The 21,378-nt window shown below is 41.9% G+C and overlaps 1 protein-coding gene and 1 long non-coding RNA gene across 2 annotated transcripts; both read right to left on the bottom strand.

The window, feature by feature from the left end:
• Nucleotides 1–6,235: 6,235 nt before the first annotated feature.
• LOC118231921 (uncharacterized protein K02A2.6-like) lies at nucleotides 6,236–9,689 on the bottom strand. Its single transcript, XM_035426296.1, is given in 3 exon segments — nucleotides 6,236–6,740; nucleotides 6,843–8,441; nucleotides 8,443–9,689. Coding segments are annotated over 3 exon segments (3,351 nt in total).
• Nucleotides 9,690–18,373: 8,684 nt separating this feature from the next.
• Nucleotides 18,374–19,165, bottom strand: LOC118232296. The gene is made up of 3 exons (XR_004766245.1): nucleotides 19,126–19,165; nucleotides 18,851–18,913; nucleotides 18,374–18,412 (listed from the first exon to the last, which is right to left on the bottom strand). It is a non-coding gene; the product is annotated as an uncharacterized LOC118232296 (long non-coding RNA).
• Between the last annotated feature and the right edge of the window lie 2,213 nt (nucleotides 19,166–21,378).

The following is a 21,378-nucleotide window of genomic DNA, read 5'->3' as shown; positions in this document are numbered from 1 at the left end:
GTTTTTTTCTCTATGGCCCCGAGTCAAACTATCAGTAGGTGTGAATGTTCAGCTTCGCAGAGGGGCGTGATTTTCTTCCTCTCCACGACACCAGTGATGGCGATTGGACACCTCAATAGACCTAACTTATATTTTCAAAACCTACATTTTCAACTGTGAAAACAATATTTAAAAATTTCCATTCAATCTATGGATAAGCAAATGTATTTATTGATATCAAATCAATAAATAAGAAAATCAATATAAAACATTAGTAGGCTAAATGTTAATAGTAAACATAAAACATCAGTAATAACAAGCCCAAATCCGCAATAGCTGCGACCGCGCATGCATCCACAGGAGGACACTTTTGTGGACCAACTGACCAACAAACTAAAGAGCTGCTGGTCGCCTATATGCCGCGGAGTTTGTAAGCTTAGCTGCCTTTGCCATCATGTGATTTGACATTGCAAGTTCGGTCGATAGCACATTGCTCAAGATGCCGTCTCATCTTTATACGTGCATGCATGAATATGTGCTTTCGTTTCTAAGTAAGTGAAAAATTACGGTCAGCATAACCATGCTGTGCCATGCTTCGCTAAAGCATCTGAAGTTTTCCGTGTTCTCGGGTGGGGGAGGGGTGAGCGTTGAATGTCCCATACAGATCAGTGGTCTTACCATTACCCTTAAACCGCGTTTCCACCGCAGGAACTATACCCCGGAACTAGGAACCTTTTGAGGAACTCAGTGCGTTTCCACCGCAGGAACTAGGGTTCCTGGGGCTTTATTTTACCCCCCAAAAGGTTCCTGCTCGGGGGGTAGTACTTTCCGAAAGTACAGGAACCTTTTGGGTGGAGCTTGCAGCGCTGAACATTTCTGATTGGTCGAGTACTCGAAGCATTTTTTTTGTGTTTTTTGTTTTCAGGCGCCATGTTTAAAAATATGCAGGCGCAAACCAATTTATTTTCATAATAACTTTAAATCAAACTTGTATGTTATGCGGCGCAGTAGCCTACTTTTGGTTATAGCCTGCCAACGTCTTGGAATTATAACGTGTGCTCTTCTGCTCTTTTCTTGCTTTAGTATTCGTTTTATAAAATGCTAAGCATTCGTGCTGGGACAGCATATTACGTACTAAAACATTCAAACGGATTAATTCGGTTGCTGAATATTTTCTTCCGGATTTTCTTTGTTAGCCTGTTGTAATTGACTCAAAACGTTTGATACAGTTATGTGAGGTATGCGGTAGTTCTGCGTAATTAACATTGGTGATACAGTACAAGCAAACTGGAAATCACCTTCCGCACTTTTTGTCAGGGTAAAATAGCAGGTTAATTCTAGTAATCGTCGCTTTAGCTTTTTCAGACTGCCGTAATTTTACTCAATTTTACTGCCATTTTTCAATTCCACGAAAATACCAGGAAGACTATGGACTAATTTATGGTGCATGGTTCGCATCTGGAGAGCACACTTCGCTGCTCGGCTAGCAGTAACTTCGAAGGAAAGCAAACGGTGGCTGTACCACTACTAATTTACATTTTCACGCAAGTCCGAGTTTTCGTTCTATTCTTGTCATTTTGCGATTAGCCTATATGGAATTGACGACGAGAAAATAATCAAACAAGCAAATTGTTTACAACGGGTGCATGTTTTCTGCTGTTGTTGCCAGTTATACATATACATGTGAATGCATTCTGTCCCTTCGGATGTCAAGACATGAAAGCGAATGTTCGCATAAAAACATAATGAATGTGTTTGAGAGGATATATGAAAATCAATAAATACAAAAGTAACCATATATAGTCATTGTTGGTAACCCGTTGTATATAAGTGGAATAAACCCCTCCGGGCTGTCCCGGTTATTAAATAATGTAGGCTACTTCGGTGGTAGTATGGGGTTACAGAAGAAATCATATGACAGATGGACCGACGACAACGTCGCTTTTTCATACGTCAGTGGGCTAATTTGCCTAATCTTCGCGGTACTTTAGACCCCGGTGGAAACGCAGACAACCATTGGCTGAAGGAACCTTTTAGTTCCTGGTAAAGTAGTTCCTGGGACTGAAAGTTCCGGGTAATTTTGGTGGAAACACGGCTTTAGATTGACATGTGAATGTCCCACTTGAGAATGGTTCACTAATGCCACGTGTGAATGGTTGATAGTTGATATCTCTCCAGGGAGAGATAAAATGTTCTATTTGTCCGGCACATAATATTATTATGTTATGTTAGCCTACTCGCTTCAAAAATAATAAAAGTAATTTGCTTAGCCATAATTTGTTACGCTACAAAGTATGCCTTGTATTACTTTTAGTTACGCAGCAATCTCTCGCTCTTGCTTATACTTTTTTTCTACATTTTTATTCTTTTATTCTATTTAGTTTACTGTTTTTTTTTTTTTTAAATTTATTACTAGTTTACTCAACGGAATAACAGCATACACCACACGAACACATCACAAGACACTTCACATTTGAGAAATCATTTTTGATTGTAGGCTATGTAATAGTAACTTGTTCTCTCAAGTAGCCTAAAGGTTAATACTACGTTTAAAAAAAATTATGGAGTTATACATAATAGCAACTGCAAAGCCTAGCCTAACCGGACATCGTGTCAATGATTCCCCCCCTCCCCCAAAACCTTTACTCCCTGAAACGAATGTCCCCTCCTTCCTGGTCCCTCAAAAGCAAAATGTGTCACGACGTCACATTTTTACAGAAAATAGGATATGATACAGCTATAATTTTTTAGCATATTTTGAAAAGTAGCCTACGTTCACTATCATCTGTATATATATATATATCAACGAGCAAGGTATGCTTGATCAGCACTCACAGAAAGTCCACTGATAACAAGTGCACTAAATAAACGTAATCCGTCTGGGATAAATGCATAGGAAATTTGCCGAGGGAACCGATGGCAGAAGAAACGTCCGAGTTGGTCTACAAAAAGACGTCTTCACTGAAACACTCTATAAATAAACAAATTAACAGCCGAAACAAACTATGACTAACTATAAACTAACAAACTACGCTATGATTCAAATATATTTTTATCCTGCTGTATTGTAGTGGTTTCTTTATTTTAGATTGTTTTTGCTATAGTGTTACAGTTTGTAGTCCTAAAACCCGGAAGTAAGTTGGCATTGGGTTCTCTCGTCAGATTTCCAATGCATTTTTCATGTGGGGATTTAGTTTTCTGCCAAAAGTAAGATTTGTGGTGAACGTAAGCCTAAATGAGCTTCACGTTTGTTCTACAAGATAAAATACACCCATTAATAGCCTATGTCAATCGTGGATTTCTAAGCTGTCATGTGTGTTTGAAAAGTAGGCTAAGTTTCTATATTGAAACTACAAGAGCGGTCACATTTTTGCAATAGCCACTCTTGTTTTACTAGTTCTCATGCACGCTGAGCGTCGAACGCTAAGCGTGAATGAGCGCCGAACCCCTAGAACTCGTAAAACAAAACGTGAAACTGTTTTAGGCATAAATTAACCATAGGCCTTATTTTCGGAAGAAAACTAAATCCCTATTGGAAAAATGCATTGGCAATCTGCCGAGGGAACCCATGGCGGAAGAAACGTCCGGTAACTGTAACACTCTATGAATAAACAAATTAACAGCCGAAACAAATAGCGCTTCAAATATATTTTTATCCTACGCAGCATTGTTGTTGTACGTGAACGTGTCGCATGCAGCCATTGTGCACGAGCATGATAATGCATAAAACTGAAAAAAACTAATTTGTTTTTTGCATTTGAAGACAGATCAATTTTATTTTAACCTTTATTTAGAAATTTCCAGTTGCATAATAACTGTAAAAATAAAATGTAGGGCTATGATTTCAGAACACAAGGGAAAGGCATGGGCATAAAAAAATGACAAAACGAACGCAATAGCCTATAAAAATATTTTTTAAGATCACATATTTAAAACATTATATAATTTATTCTTCGAAATAAACATAAACAAATATTTCTAATAACAAAATAAATAAAACATTCGTACAAATAAAAATGCAACAGCGTGTGCACCGTGATGAAAAGTGAATCTTTGCGCCTCCTGGTGTGGTGAAGGAAAACTGACTCCTTAGTCTGAAGACGGCCATAATTTAACAACACTGTTATAACACACGCGGAAGTGAAATAAGGTGTTTTTAACATTTTCCAAACGTGACTTTGACATTCCTACTACGTTGGTACGTAAAGAACAAATATTTAGGAAAAGTCAGTGAATACGGCGCTTCTAGTGTTAATCTTGCCACCCGGATCCCATGACCCTTGTAAAAGACACCTGGCTGGGTCCAAGAGCACGTCACAGCAACATGCGCATGTGATTGGATATACCGTCGTCTTCTTGTTTTACAGCGGGTGGTAAACAGCTTATTGGTGAATTACCGCCCCCTTCTGCTTCGGAGTGTGTATCAGACAATAGATTTACACTCAAAAATCCCTTCACCCTAAGCTATATTTTATCCTCCATGCTTTACACTGAGTCCTACTATAAAATCCCTATCCATGTCAGCCACCCAAGAACCCTATACCTGCTTATCCATCATATCCTATATTAAATAAATAAATAAAATAATAATAATAATAATAATAATAATAAACCCTGCATTGGATATAACGTGTTAACGGTCCAAGCGTAAACGCGCAGACAGATAGACAGATAGATATTTTACTGTAAGCCAATACGTCATTTACAAACGTTCTGACAACTGTTAGGATATTTTGCCCTTATTCGTGGAGTCAAATGCAGGACGATGAAGAACACGCTGACAAAGTTTCCTCAGAGGATTTGTTGTTTAATTCAATGCGCAAGGGAGAGACAGACCCAGCACATTCGGGCGCTGTGCTGAGAGAATCTCTGCCCATCACACTGTGTGGTGTCTAGATATACAGTTTTCAGTCATACACATCAAAAGGTTTGAGTTAAGTGGCGGACCGGGGACAAATGGTCTTGTCTCTTCCTGGGGACCCTCGCAGCCATTTAGCATAGGAATGTGACATCCTTGCCGCAGACACTAGAGGTGTTATACGGAGACACACTACAGAGGTGCTAGACATAGAGGCATGCAAACTACAGACACAGCATGGTAGGAAAAGGAAACACAAAACACTACATACAGTCTAATATATATATATTGTACTACATAGTTACATGAAACCTGTAACTAAAACAGGGAACCTATCACAACCTACCAGTAACGTTTCAAATTAAGTAAGGATGAGGACTGTGATATAACGTAATTGTTACGTTATTAAATTACATCGTATTTACATAATTCTATAACGTTACAGCAACGCTGCAGAACAGTCTCCATGAGGACTGGTTATTTTGCGACCATAGAGCAATGTTGTCACAACGTCACCTGTTGGTAATGTTGCGACTTACCAAATTACGACCAAAGTGTAACGTTGTCATTACATAGTGTGTTTGTAGGGAATGTTCAGATCTCCGATTTTGGACACTGCCTCGTGGCTCTCTTTTTAAAATGTACTGTTGTGAAATATGTAGCATTTTCTACATTTTGTTTTTTAATTTTTACCGTGAAATGTGTTTTCACTTCTTACTACGGTGTGTTTTTAATTCACCCTATGAAATGTGTTTTTATTCTTACTATGAAATGTGTTTTGTATATTTCAACATTGTTAATAAATGAAACTTTGACTTGTATAATTTCGTTGTCGTGTTTTATTTTCCATCATCATCACAGTATATTAAAGTTTGAACATTTATGAACAGTTATGAACAATTTCCTCATTTGTACATGTTGAACACAGTTAAACATATTAGAAATACACACACAGGGTTGTAATTTTTTCACAAATAGTGAGACTATGTTATCATTTTTAACCAAATTATCAGAATATTTAGACATTACATCTTCATAGTTTAATGCTCTTGATGTGATAGAGGGAAAAAACGCAGTGTTCACAAGTGATCGACGTAAGGTCTTGAACCTGCTGGTTTGAGTATTATAGTCTTGAACACTGTTATGTCGGCTAAACGTTGTAAATCTCTCCAGGCATGGACGACAAGAATATGGTTGCATAGCGTTTACTGAAGTTAACTTGCAAAACAAAGCAGACGGAATCACAACACAGTAATAATTAGGAACATGCTTTTTTCCTGGACGGCGCCATCTTAGTTAAAGTGCGCATGTCCCAGGCGCGCGCCTAATAAGCTGAAATGTGCAGGGAACGTGCACCGACAAAAGTAACCCCAATACATCACACCCCTTCCCCCCACTTTAGTCCTGAAAGCGCCGAGGAAGAACTCGCTGGCGGGTTGGCCATTGGGGTTGAGCAGGGAGAACTGGGAAATCAGCCACAGCTGGAGAACTGGGGGGCGCCTGCGGCATGGGCTGAGTCTTTTCTTGAGTAGCCTCAACCTGCGTGAGGTCTGACACTGGCAAGCTTGTGGGGTAGTATTCCAAGGGCCGTACCAGTACACCACTGGCAGCAACAGGTGCTGCATCAGGAGCTGGGGACATCCGTCCCCTGAGCTGGTCCACATGGTGTCTGTGCACTTGGCTATCTGCTGTTTGTACTCTGTACGACAGTGGTCCTGTAGCCTCCACGACTGCTCCCAGTACCCATTTTGGGCCTCCTCCATAGTGTCGCATATGTACAGCCTCTCTTTCCGTGAACTGCCGCAACGTACCTTGACTTTTACTTGCAGCCTTTTCTTGTTTTTCTTGCATTTCTGCCCCAAAATCTGGGTGAAGGCGATCAAGGGCCGTGGTGAGGCGGCGACCCATCAACATTTCAGCTGGGCTCTTTCCAGTGGCTGAGTGTGGTGTTGTGTGTTGGGCCAGGAGAAATCGAGCCAGCGGTGTCTGCCAATCTCCCTTCAGGATTCTTCCTAATGCCTCCTTCGTTGTTTGCACCATACGTTCCGCTTGCCCATTGGATGAGGGGTGGTAGGGCGCCACCGTTACATGCCTGATGCCGTTTCTTTCCATGAATCCCTTGAATTCCGCCGAGGTAAAAGCTGTGCCGTTGTCCGACACAATTACATCAAGCAAGCCGTGGGTTGCCAGCAGCTGGTGCAGTGTGATGATCACTGCAGCAGATGACATGGAACTCATCGACACCACCTCCAACCACTTTGAATGTGAGTCCACCACAATAAGGAAGACCTTCCCCTGGAATGGGCCAGCGAAGTCGACATGAAGTCGGGACCACTTCCCTGAGCTCCACTCCCAGGGATGCACAGGTGCTCTCGGAGGGTTATGTCGTGACATCTGGCATGCAGAACAACTCTTCACCACCTCCTCCACCTGAGCATCTATGCCCGGCCACCACACGTAGCTGCGTGCAAGACCTTTCATGCGCACAATGTCGGGATGTGCGTCATGGAGTCGTGCCAGCACCTCCTCCCTTGCCAGTACTGGAACCACCACCCGATTGCCCCAGAGCACACAGTTCTTGTGAGCAGACATTTCATGGCGGCGCGAGAAAAAAGGACTGAAACGCTTGTCACTGTTTCCATCTGGCCAGCCCTGCAAGATCCACCTCAACACACGGGAGAGGACAGGGTCTTTCACCGTGAGGGCTGCTATCTTCTCAGCATGCACCGGACCGTCTGGGACAGCCTCTAGCAGTAAGACCTCAAGCGGCTGTGGAATTTCTGTAGTTGCCGAAGGCAACGGCAAGCGGCTGAGGGCGTCTGCATTGGCCATCTGCCTGCCAGGCCGGTAACACAGCTCATACTGGTAGGCGCCCACAATCAGGCTCCACCGCAGCATGCGAGGGGAGAGGACCTGGGGCATCGGCTTGGAGTGATGCAGCAATCCGAGCAAAGGCTTATGATCTATGTGGACCACAAATGACCGGCCAGACAAGTATTGGTGGAATTTTTTGACAGCAAAGACAACAGCTAGTGCCTCCTTGTCAATTTGGGCATAATTTCGTTCTGTTGAGGTCAGGGTGCGTGAGGCGAAACACACAGGTGCTTCCCGGCCATCTGGCTCAACATGACTCATCAGTGCCCCAAGCCCATAGGGCGAGGCATCGCACACCAGCACAAGTGGCTTCTTTTCATCATAATGTGCAAGGATGTCATCAGCCTGCAGCAGCAGCTTAGCTTGCACATAGGCTGTTGTATGCTCTTCGGTCCATCTCCATGCTGCCGACTTGTCCAGTAAGCGGTGCAGCGGCTCAAGGACAGTGGCCTTATTGGGGAGGAAACAGTTGTAAAAATTCAGCAAACCCAGGAAGGCCTGGAGCTCGGTCTTGTTGCTTGGCGTTGGAGCGTTCCGTATGGCCGCCACCTTCTCACCCGTTGGACTTATTCCATCTTTTGTCACCCGAAATCCGAGGTATTCCACTTCAGGGACTGCAAAGCTGCATTTTTCTTTTTGGAGCCGCAACCCGCTCTTGGCAAAACGGCATAGCACCTCATCAAGGCGTGCATCATGCTCGTCTTGTGTCCGGCCTGCAATGAGTGTGTCATAGGTAAGGCTTCACTCCTGGAATACCGGCTAGTAGCGTGTCCATAAATCGTTGAAAGATGGAAACAGCTGTACACACTCCAAACTGTAAGCGCAAGGCACGGAGCAGACCACGATGTGTGTTGATGGTCAGTAATTCCGCTGCGTCATCGTCCAACAGGAGCTGTTGGTACGCTTGTTTCAGATCCAGTTTCGTGAAAACCGTACCACCGGCCAGAGCTGCAAAGAGCTCACTCACAGTGGGTAGTGGGTAGACATCTGGCTTAACAGCTGTGTTCACGGTGCAACGATAGTCGCCACACAGCCCAAGGCTACCATCCTTTTTTGTGACTGGTACTATCGGAGTGGCCCACCTGGAGTGTTTCACTGGCATGAACACACCTTGCTCGACTAAGCGATCTAAAGCCTTGTCTACCTTTGACCGCAATGCAAAAGACACCGGACGAGCTTTGAAAAACTTGGGTGCTGTGTTAGGATCCACTTCAATTGAGACAGGAGGACCCCGACAAGCCCCAAGCTCCTCAGCAAAAACTTCAGCATGCTTTGCCAATATAGCCGCTGTGGACTGCTGGCGGACCTGGTACACACCTGTAACCTCTATGCCCAAGGCGCCAAACCAGTCACGTCCAAGCAAACTGGTCCCGCAACCTTGAATCACCAGCAAGGGCAAGGTGCACTCCGTCTTCTGGTATTTCACGTCAACAAGCACCTTACCTAACACGCTGAGGGGTGCACTCGACCACTGTTTCAGAACACGGTCGTCGCTGATTAATTGAGGGGTTCCTTCAGGCCAGAGGAAATGAAATGTGTCTTCACTTATCAATGAACAAGCGGCTCCAGAGTCCACTTCCATTTTCAGTTTCCTACTGTTGATTGTGACGGTGGCATGGTATGGCACTTTCTTCTGAGGTATTTCATGCTCAGTCACACAGTTGATAAGATAATTACCCTCAGTTTCCATACCTGGATAATCAGTTTGCTGAGGCTGCACTTCAACTACATGTGTAGCCGCAGAGGGTGCATTTGCATGTGCAAACACGAGCAATGTGGCCTCTTTTTTTACAGAAGTGGCATACTGCAGTGCTGAACCGGCAGCTTTGTGGAGCATGAGGTCCCCCACACCGAAAACATGGCTTGCGGCTTTCCGTTGCATCACCTGTAACCCTCTGTCCTCTTCGGGGCTGAGTATGATGAACATCAGCTGCTGTGTCAGATACAGGTGCCTCCACTGGGCGGAGCATGCGTGCATTTGTAGAAGCAGCTTCGGCAGTCACAGCCTTCTCCTCGGCCATAGCAAATGTTAGGTTAGGCTCAGCTAAGAGACGGCGCTGCAGATTAATATCAAGGACACCACACACAATGCGGTCACAAAACATAATTTCCCAAATGGTCCCCAAATTCGCAATAAACTGAGAGTTTTCTCAACTCAGCAATGTAACTTGCCATGGGCTGGTCTGGTTTTTGTTTGCAGTGATGGAAGTTAAACCGCTGGAAAATAGGTGATGGAGCAGGGCTATAATGGCGACCAAGGCAAGTTATGATATCCTCATAAGAAACTGCAGAGGGCAGCCGTGGTGTCAGGAGAGACCGCAAGGTGGAGTATGTAGCTGGGCCACACACACTTAAAAAAACTGCTCTTTTCTTTTTAGCTTCTACAATGCCATTAGCAACAAAAAAACATTCTAGTCTTTCTGCATACTCCTGCCAGGAGCTGCTTTTTTCCTCTGAGAATTCTTCAATACGTCCAAATGTGGCCATGTTAGCAAAGTTTGTCTCACTTGATTAATTTCCTGTTGTGCGTTTTCTTTTTATTTATTTTTTTTAATGATAATCAGAATGTGACGTTACAGACGATAACGAAAGATGCAGTTAGCCAGCTCTTCATAAGCATGTCATAGCGCTTTCCCGCAAGGGCAAAAACAACTAATAAAACTCCCGTTCAGATGAATTCAGTCCGTCTGAAGTCCGTGTCCGCACACGCGATTATAGCGTTCACAGATCAACAGAAAAGCTAGCGAACATCACCGTGTTATCGCCGCCAATTCCAGTCCATGGGTTGTAGCAGCCGTAGCACTCAGTGTGATCCGCCTCGTCGCCAGTGTTATGTCGGCTAAACGCTGTAAAACTCTCAAGGCATGGACGACAAGAATATGGTTGCATAGCGTTTACTGAAGTTAACTTGCAAAACACAGCAGACGGAATCACAACACAGTAATAATTAGGAACATGCTTTTTTCCTGGACGGCGCCATCTTAGTTAAAGTGCGCATGTCCCAGGCGCGCGCCTAAGCTGAAATGTGCAGGACACAAAGTTCTTAAAAACGTATAGATGGATGGTGGATAAATTTTGTGGTTTGGTTTGTTTCCAAAACTATAAAAAAAACACCCGATACGATCCTCGGTTATGTAGACGGCTAGCCAGTGTTCCCCAGGGAGTCTCAGTAGTAATCCACCAGGACCTGTCTATGGTTGGATACTTCAATTATGCTATCAAATATAGCGTAAACAATCAGATTGATAGTATGTGGCAGAGGCTGTCTGAAACGAGTTTCCAACCGTAGATTTCCAGCCTTAATTAGAGATAAATGTTGACCGCATTCTTCGTCGGGTGTGAGGTTAAATACATAGTGTGTGTAGTCGTTCAAAAAGTCTTCTCGGTCAATAGCTAGGGTTCTATTTTTAAGGTGTCTTCCAGAGGCGAGTGCTAGCTGGTAGAACTCACCTACGGCTGACCCCAACAGATATTGGGGCTGCAGAGGTTTAGCTGGATATTGTTGTCCATCCGCGTAGACCGCTAAGAATTCTAGATCATAGTGTTTGAATGCAAAAGGGTTCTTTTCGTAAGCACCCGTAAATGTCGACCATACCTATCACAGTAGATTTTGGTAGTATTCCTAAAAACAAATTCTCCTGATTGGAGACACATGTCCCAGCAGGTATGGAAAATTTTTCTTAGACACGCTCTATCAATAGGATATTTTGCAGTTGCCGAGAGTAATGCCTGAGCCTGACCTAGTCTTACAGCAGGGGAAACAGAAACTTTTTTAACAAATAAGGATGCTGTAAGAATGCTTATTTTGTACGCCACGGCTTCACTGCGCATTCGGCAAAATTAATCCTTTTATCGGGTCATTCGTATTTTAATATCAACACCATTTAACATCAATTTTTCTTGAAAGAATATATCGCTGTGGATTGGTGCCATCAATTCCACCACATTACTGGCATTTGTAAAGGCTGCTCTCTTTGTCAGACCATTATTATCCCCAGCGGCGTCTGCTTCATCCATATGTCCGGCTGTATCCTTGTAAAAAAGCCCCGGAGAGAAAAGTGATTCCAGGGTATGTCCATCATAGTTCAGTAAACATTCTATGATACTGCGGTATGGGTAAGTGTTCGAGCTCTGCGAGATCAGTCTGTCGCCCAACGAAACATCAACCTGGGAAAAAACAGTAGCCCCAGGATAGTTTATCAACCCAACGGCGATGTCTGTCCCATCAGGTCTTGTGATTTTGAGTCGTATGTACAACAGCGTATTGTTTAGGTCAATATAGTCTTCACTGTTCCCTGCGATGAAAAACTCTGACGGCGTTGTGTCAGATATTGCCGATATAGGGGGTACTTCTACATATGTGTTATTTTCTATTGTTGTTTGTGTCAAAGGAATTGTGAACAAGTCCAACTCTGACTCAGCACACTCTGACATGTAAGAGGGACATAGTTAGAATACGGTTTTAAAACCTTTTCCACCCGATACACGTCTATGTTGTTTACTTCTCGGTTTCTTTATTAACACTGATAAATTCTTACGAACTGCTTTGTTTTTCTTTGCGCATGGTTCACGCCTCGTCCCCGGGGGTCTTTTCACAGATCTGCGTGTCATCACAAGCATGCCTGAACCTCCTTGGTTCTTGTCACTTGACCACTTCGCTAACTTCCTTTTTTTTAATAGCGGCACGGCCACGGCCGCAAAAAATTCCACTGAGCCCTGATCTATACATTACAGTACTGCCCGCATATCCGGGCAGCACCCCACCGGCCTGATTTTGATAATAAGCCACATAACGTTGCAGAGCCTCTGTGTATGGGTTAAACGGTTTCATCGTTTTAAAAATCTGAGCCTTTGTCTCGCAGGCCTAAAATGAAGCTTCGCAACCACTTTGCCGTACTTGAATTGCACGCTATAGTTTTGATCAGTTTTTACTTCTATAGCAGTGTCACTGATGTGGGTTTTAGACACAGGTACGTAGTGCACCTTGCCGTATCTAATAGTGACTATCTCATTGTCTTTCCCTGATATATGTACGCATCTCAACAACGGTACAAAGTAGTCGCCCACAATTTGATGCTCAATTATATCGAACCCTCCGTATACATCAGTGGGGTTCAGTGCATAAACTCTGTCCGGATGCCTTTCAGACGTTTCTGGCTGTTCCGCCAGGTCAAAAACATCCTCCGTATTTAACCCCAGAATTATTGCGAGTTTTCCATAGAACTTTAGAGCTATGTCACGCCTTGTCTGTATGTATATTTTGTTTTTTACAGAGTCATAACCAAACTTTACATGGTGTGGAACTAAGTGTTGATTAATCTCATCAACTAACTCTGTAATGCTCGGGTAAAATCCAGCGCACAGCTTGCATCCGGTTGACTTTTTATTTTTTTATCAATGAGGATAAAAGATCCATCTACATCGCGAAAAGTCTCCCACGTTCTTGGATACTGGAATTCGATTAACCCGACCTGCTAATCGCCTTTTAATATTAATGGCCTGGATAGTTTTGTTCATTATTATCTCATTATCAGGATACACTGAACGAGACGAATTACAAGGTAGCGTTATGTAAAATCCGTCATCACCCATGGCGTTGTTCACCACCAAATGAAACACAGTGTGCAAAAACACTAATTAAAAAGGTTCTAGATGTTAACCACTTCTTCGCGAACCCAACTGTTGAACTTTGAAGGCCAGGAAAGCCATTTTACCAAAACCATAATCTTTTCCCCCATTTTCTTTCTTTCTAAAATCTTCTCAACTCTGAAACTTTTATCCCTACCGACTTTAATTTTTGGCAACTCTTCTTCATAAAAAACATCTGTCTATTATTTCCTCATCATAATCTTTCAACTTGTAGACTGGCGGTGTTCGTGGAATGCGTTCTGATATGGTGAAAAATTTGTGTGTATAATTTTGCTCGTAACCCTTTGTAAAGGGGCCCCTTACTTTGGAAATTCGCATCGCCTGTATTGTATTTAAACACAACATTCTTATCTTTTGCATCCTTCAGCCCGTACAAGGTTTTAAATACATTATTTTCGTTTTCTCTGGATACGTCCACGGGTCTCATTTTGATACTCCGATGATAACTGTTGTTATAGGAGGTAATTAAATCTTGCGAGACATCAATATATCGCTTGGAATTGACGTCTGTTAGATACCGCCACATTCTCCCCTTAATAGTCCTATTGAAGCGTTCAACAACGCTAGCTTTTAGCTCGCTGTCTGTGGCAAAATGGTGAATATTGTATCTTTGAGTACATAGTCATATCAACCATGACAACTTGAAATTGAATGTCGATACCGTGCACTATCACTCTGTTCCTATTATAGTTAATGCATGCAGGCTTGTGAAGCGTATAGGCATCCTCACCGGCTAACCACTCAGAAACTTGTTTGTCAGACATGCGCACCCCTGTGTCTTTGAACACAGCCTCTTTTAAATGTGTTTTACCACCAAAAGAACCCTCGTTAGAGGGTGTGTAGTAAACAGATTTCAGAAGATCTGTCATGATACCTGCTCACCAAATACCTGAACAAATAATGACATTATTTGTTTGATTCACATCTTTTATTTTCAACAAGATTACAAACTCACAATGTGTCAAGGTAGTCTAAAAATTTAACACATGCATCAACATTTCTCTCAAGCAGGTAATCAACTAGTATTTCTACTACTTTACACACATTTACTGACTCGTTTTTAGACAGCTTCATTACACAGACATCCGTTATGTACGTACAAAGACCGGTGATGTGTCCTATGCTGAAACCCCTTTGACACAGCTCCATGCAGTCTAAAAGATCACTTTTTCCCCGCCAACAGTTCAGTGCGTCAAAAATAGCTTGTTCACACTGTGGATCAACAAGTTTTTCCCTGATTTCCTTCAGTTTCTCACAAATGTATGGTTCTTCTTCCAGCTCGTAGGCAATAGCTTCCACAGAACCATGGATTTTTTGCAGGTGTGGATGTAGTCCGTGTGTGTCCAGAAGATGTGCGAAGGCTTGTAGTAATTCCAGCTTGAAAAGTCTCTGTATTATATACTCAATGTGCGATTGAAAAAAAGAATGCGTTGGGGTTAAACGGACATGAATGCTGTAACTGGCTCGGGTGATCCACTTCACAGCCGAAACAACATTCCCGCAACTTTACACCAATGATGTGTTCTAGTATGACACCAACAGCTTCCTTTATGAGTCTGAAGCCCAGCGGTGCTATACATCCAACCACGTCTTCTCCAGGGGTTGTAGAGGGTATGTCGCCACTATCGCAACCTGCTGAAGGCAATGTTGTTAGCGATTCAGTAGACTCAGACCTCTGCATGTATGTCAAATTCTTTCTCCCTAGATTTTCGCACCAATCGTCAAGCCATCCGTAGTCTTCAGGCATTTCAGCTTCATTTACCAGCGACATGGTTAGTCAGTGTGTCAACAAGTCTTTAAGATGAACTGTCTTGGAGGTTTTGGCCTTTTTAATGCTCGTAGAGAATGGGCGGTGATTGAAAAAGGGCCACCCCACAGTCACACTCGAGGTCAGACTGACACGTCTGAAAAAGTTTTACTTTGATGTCTTGGTATCTATCCAAAATGTCACACCATTTGAACAACCTGTCTATCTTGAAAACGTCATGTAGAACAGACATCTTTCCAAAGAAACATAACTTTCAGGTCATGCATGATCTTCTCGACATCATTTTCTTCACGATCCCTTACAAATCCCCACTACAAATATAAACGTAATCAATAGGATCATTTTCAAAACGATTAGCAAATATGTAGTAGCCTTTTTGCGGTGTTGCGCTATTCCACGCGGCAGTGTAGACGCAGTCCAAACCAAGGAATTCAAGGTCTCCACAAACTTTGTTTCTAAAAAAACTCCAGTCTTTAGCAGGGAATGAAATGTGCAACGTGTCGTCTTCAAATGTCCCCCATCCAGGTTCAACGACATATAGTTTCACAGATCGTGTAACTTTGTCAAAAACATATCCACCAACATATCCATCAAACAACATCCATTCATATTCCTCAGCATCCCTCACATTTTGAAGAAATCAGATCAAACTCTCAGATTTTCTCTTTTTTGGCGCAAAAGTCATTTCGTCATCCGCAGTAGCATCGGAAATAGGTGTGAGAGGTATCCTCTTCACACACTTTGTTGCCGCTGATGCTGCCATTTTAGTATCGCAGAGTGCACAGTGTTTCACGAGCCGGAGTAGTTTAACTGGAAGATGTCTCCTTTTAAACAATGTCTCCTTTTAAACACTGCCTGGGGGAGGTGTCAGAAACCTCACTGGCAAACGGATGTCTCCTTTTAAACACTGCCTGGGGGAGGTGTCAGAAACCTCACTGGCAAACGGATGTCTCCTTTTAAACACTGTCTGGGGAGGTGTCAGAAATCTCACTGACAAACTGGCCTGTCCGTCTAACTGACCTGTCAATCAAGCTGACGGGGTCATAAATCACAGGGGTCATAAATCATTTTTGACAGAAAGTGTAGGATATATACTACTGAAGGCAAAACATTGCTAGTGGTGAAACAATTAGAGAAATAATAAAATTAGCTGCATTTGTCATCGCATTGGTGGGGAGCATGCGCGTGTGTTTGCTGCTGTTTGTGGTCTTGCATAATAAGCACGTTCACACTTATCAGGAGAAAATAAGTATAATGCATGTGTGTGTTTGTATGTACAGTCCTCTCCAAAAGTATTGGAACAGCAAGGCCAATTCCTTTGTTTTTGCAATACACTGAATACATTTGGGGTTGAGATAAAAAGATGAACATGAGACAAGAGTTCAGAATTTCAGCTTTTATTTCCTGGTATTTACACCTAGATGTGTTAAACTACTTAGAACATAGCACCTTTGGTATCAGACCACCCAATTTTTAGGTGAGCAAAAGTATTGGAACAGAGAGTATTTAAGTAAATGAAAGCAAATAACACTAAACCATATTTGGTAGCATATCTCTTGCTTGCAATAACTACATCAAGCCTGCGACCCATTGACATCACCAAACTGTTGCATTCTTCTTTTGTGATGCTTTTCCAGGCTTTTACTGCAGCCTCTTTCAGTTGTTGTTTGTTTCGGGTGGTTTTTCCCTTCAATCTCCTCTTCAGGAGGTGAAATGCATGCTCAATTGGGTTAAGGTCTGGTGATTGACTTGGCCAGTCTAAAACCTTCCACTTTTTCTCCCTAATGAAATCCTTTGTTGTGTTGGCAGTGTGTTTTGGGTCATTATCTTGCTGCATGATGAAGTTCCTCCCAATTAGTTTGGACGCATTTCTCCGTAAGTTGGCAGACAGAATGTTTTTGTAGACTTCTGAATTCATCCTGCTGCTACCATCATGAGTTACATCATCAATAAAGATTAGTGAGCCCACTCCAGAAGCAGCCATGCAAGCCCAAGCCATGACACTTCCTCCACCGTGCTTCACAGATGAGCTTATATGTTTTGGATCATGAGCAGATCCCTTCTTTCTCCACACTTTGGCCTTTCCATCACTTTGGTAGAAGTTAATCTTGGTCTCATCAGTCCATAAAACTTTGTTCCAGAACTTTTGAGGCTCATCTCTGTACTTCTTTGCAAATTGTAATCTCGTCTTCCGATTCTTACTACTGATGAGTGGTTTGCATCTTGTGGTATAGCCTCTATATTGCTGCTCTCTAAGTCTTCTTCGAACAGTTGATTGAGATACCTTCTCCTCTGTCCTGTGGAGATTGTTTGTGATGTCACTGACTGATGTTTTGAGGTTTTTCTTTACAGCTTTCACAATGTTTCTGTCATCAACTGCTGTTGTTTTCCTTGGTCGACCTGTTCGATATCTGTTGCTCAGTACGCCAGCGGTTTCTTTCTTTTTCAGGACATTCCAGGTTGTCGTACAAGCTATCCCCAATGCTTGTGCAATGGCTCTGATCGATTTCCCCTCTTTTCTAAGCTTGCTTTTCTCCCAAAGACAGCTCTCTGGTCTTCATGTTAGTTTATCTTTTATAACACATGCAGTTTTCACAGGCAAAACCCAAGGCTAAAACCAAGAGCAGACATTCAGAACTATTTATTGTTTAACCAATCAATCTAACAGGACACATCTGGGCAACAAGAAACACCTGTCAGTCACATGTTCCATTACTTTTGCTCACCTAAAAATTGGGTTGTCTGATACAAAAGGTGATATGTTCTAAGTTGTTTAACAAATCTAGATAAAAATACCAGGAAATAAAAGCTGAAATTCGGATCTGTCATCTCATGTACATCTTTTGACCTCAAACTCAATTGTCTTCAGTGTATAGCAAAAACAAAGGAATTGACCTTGCTGTTCCAATACTTTTGGAGGGGGCTATGTACATGCATTATGCTTTTTTTTTTAATTGGGCAATTTTTTTCAAGATTGAAATTGGGCGGGTCTGAAGCTCTGATTGGGCAGATATACCATTTTCAAATTTGCCAACATGCCCACTCATCTAAAGCAGCAACCACTATCCACTAATTTAGCCAGATAGCTCGTCCACTCATTGAAATTCAAAGGAGTATTTGTGTGCCTTCCTGACATACTTATACGATTTTATTATGTTGTTTTGATGGAGTAATACTGATAATTATAGTTTAGTAGCCATGTGATGCTAGTGTAGCAGCCGCAGAATGGTTGCTCAAGGAGACCAGTCACACCAGGCTTCAGGAAGGATCTGCACTTTAATGGTCTATAAAGAGCAGCACGGGGCACAATCAGTACACACAGTGTTAACCGACTCTCTCTCCTTCACCAGCACAAAAGCTGTCAAAGTTCTGTTTTTTGTTGTTGTTGTAATACACAAAATAATACAAATAAGGTAAGTGCACAGTGAATTCTTGCCTTAGCATATATATTTGAAATTAACAGTTACATTAAAAACAAAAGAACTTGCAAATATCCAGTGAGTAACATTAATACCCATTAAAACAAAATGTAACTTGTTTTACTAGAGGTCTTATCCTTCACTTTACATATAGAATTAAACATCTTTGCAAAATGAAAAAATAACATGTGCGCACTAATTAAAACCGATCTTTTCCTCCAAATTCAAGCTACTCGTTCAGTGCAGTTCTTCCATAAAAATACACGAAATATAACAGATAACAATTTTAACACGGTAACATACCTATAAAGAGCAGCACGGGGCACGATCAGTACACGCAGTGTTAACCGACTCTCTCTCCTTCACCTGTAGCGAGTTAGGAAATATGCAATTGAGGAGAAAATCTCCGACAGATTTAACAGCAATAATGTCCGTTTTTCTGACGAAACTCAATGACAGACTCAAGGAAACCTTAGCAATGATGTATCTTTACGTTTCCATGCACTTTAAACCAGGTTATATTACTTTTAAACACGCTAGATTATTCAAAGGAGAGAGCGTACCACAACACGTCTTACCAGCACAAAAGCTGTCCAAGTTCTGGCGCGTTTTCCACAATTACGTCCCTTCTGCAGCTAATTGTGCGTCAATAATTAAAGCCCCCCCTGCAACAGGTAAACCGGAGCTATTTTCACATTCATTCCCTCAATATTAAATTGGCGATATACCAAAACTTTGACCCAATGAAAGAAAATATAACACACTGGTTTTGAGAATGTTCGCCAAAAAATAAAAATAAAACATAAACATATTGACTCAGCTACACTAGTGTAGCCCCTTTAACCACCATAGCTGTTGAGGGCAGGGCCCTAGGTTCGTTTACCCTAATGTAATTCACTTTTATATTAGTTTGAGTTCCCTAGTAGGCTTATTTCTATGAACTGAGTACCCTTTAACTTATGAATAATTAACTCAGTAATTAGACAAACAAGAAGACAAGTAATTGAAATATTTACTTAATATGATACTCTTATTATAAACACTTGCAATATGTCAATACCTAAAAAATATTAAAAGATACAATATACTGTATTTGGTCTTTTTGAAATAATTTTTATAAATTATTACATTGCTGGATCTAGTATTATAGAAACTTATAATTTATGAACAGGATTTAACTAAATATTGTTTATGATAGCCTGGTCCTCAGAATGTGCGCTACCTGTTAACTGCATTACATTCAGGCTATAGACGCTTTCAACGGTAACAACATAAACAAAGGTTACTGTGCATGTGCATTGTTCTGGCCCTAACTTAACTTTCGGCAGACTTCCGCAAACAATCAATAACAACAGAGTCCCTCTAGACTATTTCTGAAAACAAGCAAAATAAATAACAAGTAAATTACGTTAGCTAGCTAGTTAAATCTATGTCTGGCCAGTATTATTTGAGGTTACCAGTCGAAGAAAAGAACCGTTACTTGGCCAAACTCAAATGCGATAACGTTACACTACCAGAAAAACAAGTGACAGAAACAGATAGTGTTGACAGTATTGCACCTTGCTGAGCATCATACATTCCTTGCGTAATCCATAACTGTTCTGGGTTTCATGCACATTCCTGTGTAACAAGTGCACTCTTTCTATGATATTGCTTAAAAACGATGATTACATGAGACACAAACTGGGGCTAGTGGGCAGCATGTAGCCAATGCAATTACTGTAGGTTATTTATTTGTATAGCATGCATTGATGGAAAAACATCACTGCATGCATTTTTACAAATTTTCGAAATGTAGTTTATTCCTGAGATCAGGTTGCACCCCACAGCACAACAACCTGAGCCCAACATCAGTCTGCTCATCAGTTTAACTTTCACTCCGTTTGTAATCGGTGTCATATTAAACACAAACCCAGTAATAAACAAACACAGAGCGGAAGTTAACTTAGGGCCAAGCGCATAACCTTGGCAACGCACGTGCGTCCGATGAAAGCGTCTATACTTCACAGTTCTTTCAGTTTAATATGGCTGTTTCATTCTTTGGCTGTTAACATGGCTGTTTCATTCTTTGGCTTTTTGCATTCAGTTCTTGTTCATTCACTTCTCATTTGTTGGTTGCTTTCGTTCACTTCTTGTTTGCTTGCTCTTTGTTCACTTCTCCTTTGCTGACTTAGCTATACTGAAAAACGTCATCCATTTGCAGCTATTTTATTGGCTATTCAGTAAGCCTATTGGCTTCACACATATGCAGGTCTGATAACTAGCTTTTGGCTTCTTGTGCAAGTCACTAAATCATTGTATTTATTTTTTGCAATAAAAAGACAAAAGAGGAGCGAGTGATACAAATCTCAGTGCTTGGATGGAGAGTCAAATGAACAAATCTTTGATGGAGACTCAGGTCAGTGGGTTCACTTGAGAGTTGTTCAAAATTATTAATTTGTTTGCAAACTGCCCAGCACTGGACACAACTGACGATCTATAGAATTTTGTTGCATCTTATCAACAGAAAGTCTCCAAAACTAACATCAGATGCCACCTCCATGTCAACAAGCATTTGGAAGGGCTGGCAGAAAAAGCTCTATTGATGGCAGTCAGCAAAATATGTATCTAGAGTCTGCCAAATAACATTAGTACCTCAACTGGAACTGAGTCAGAAGAAGGTCATACCTACTGCGAAGTATGGTGTTGTATCTGTGAAGTTGCTCTTGGTTAGCCTAAGGTTCGGCCTATGTCACTGAATGTTTTTTCTTATTTCTCAGCCTCATAATGGCTTCCTTGACTTTCATTGGCACACCTCCGATCCTCATGTTGACATATGCTAATAACAGACT

The sequence above is a fragment of the Anguilla anguilla genome, chromosome 7 (assembly GCF_013347855.1).
Source record: "Anguilla anguilla isolate fAngAng1 chromosome 7, fAngAng1.pri, whole genome shotgun sequence".
NCBI classification, from domain to species: domain Eukaryota; kingdom Metazoa; phylum Chordata; class Actinopteri; order Anguilliformes; family Anguillidae; genus Anguilla; species Anguilla anguilla.
Note: the sequence above shows the minus strand (reverse complement) of the source record. Positions and strands in the feature narration are given on the sequence as shown.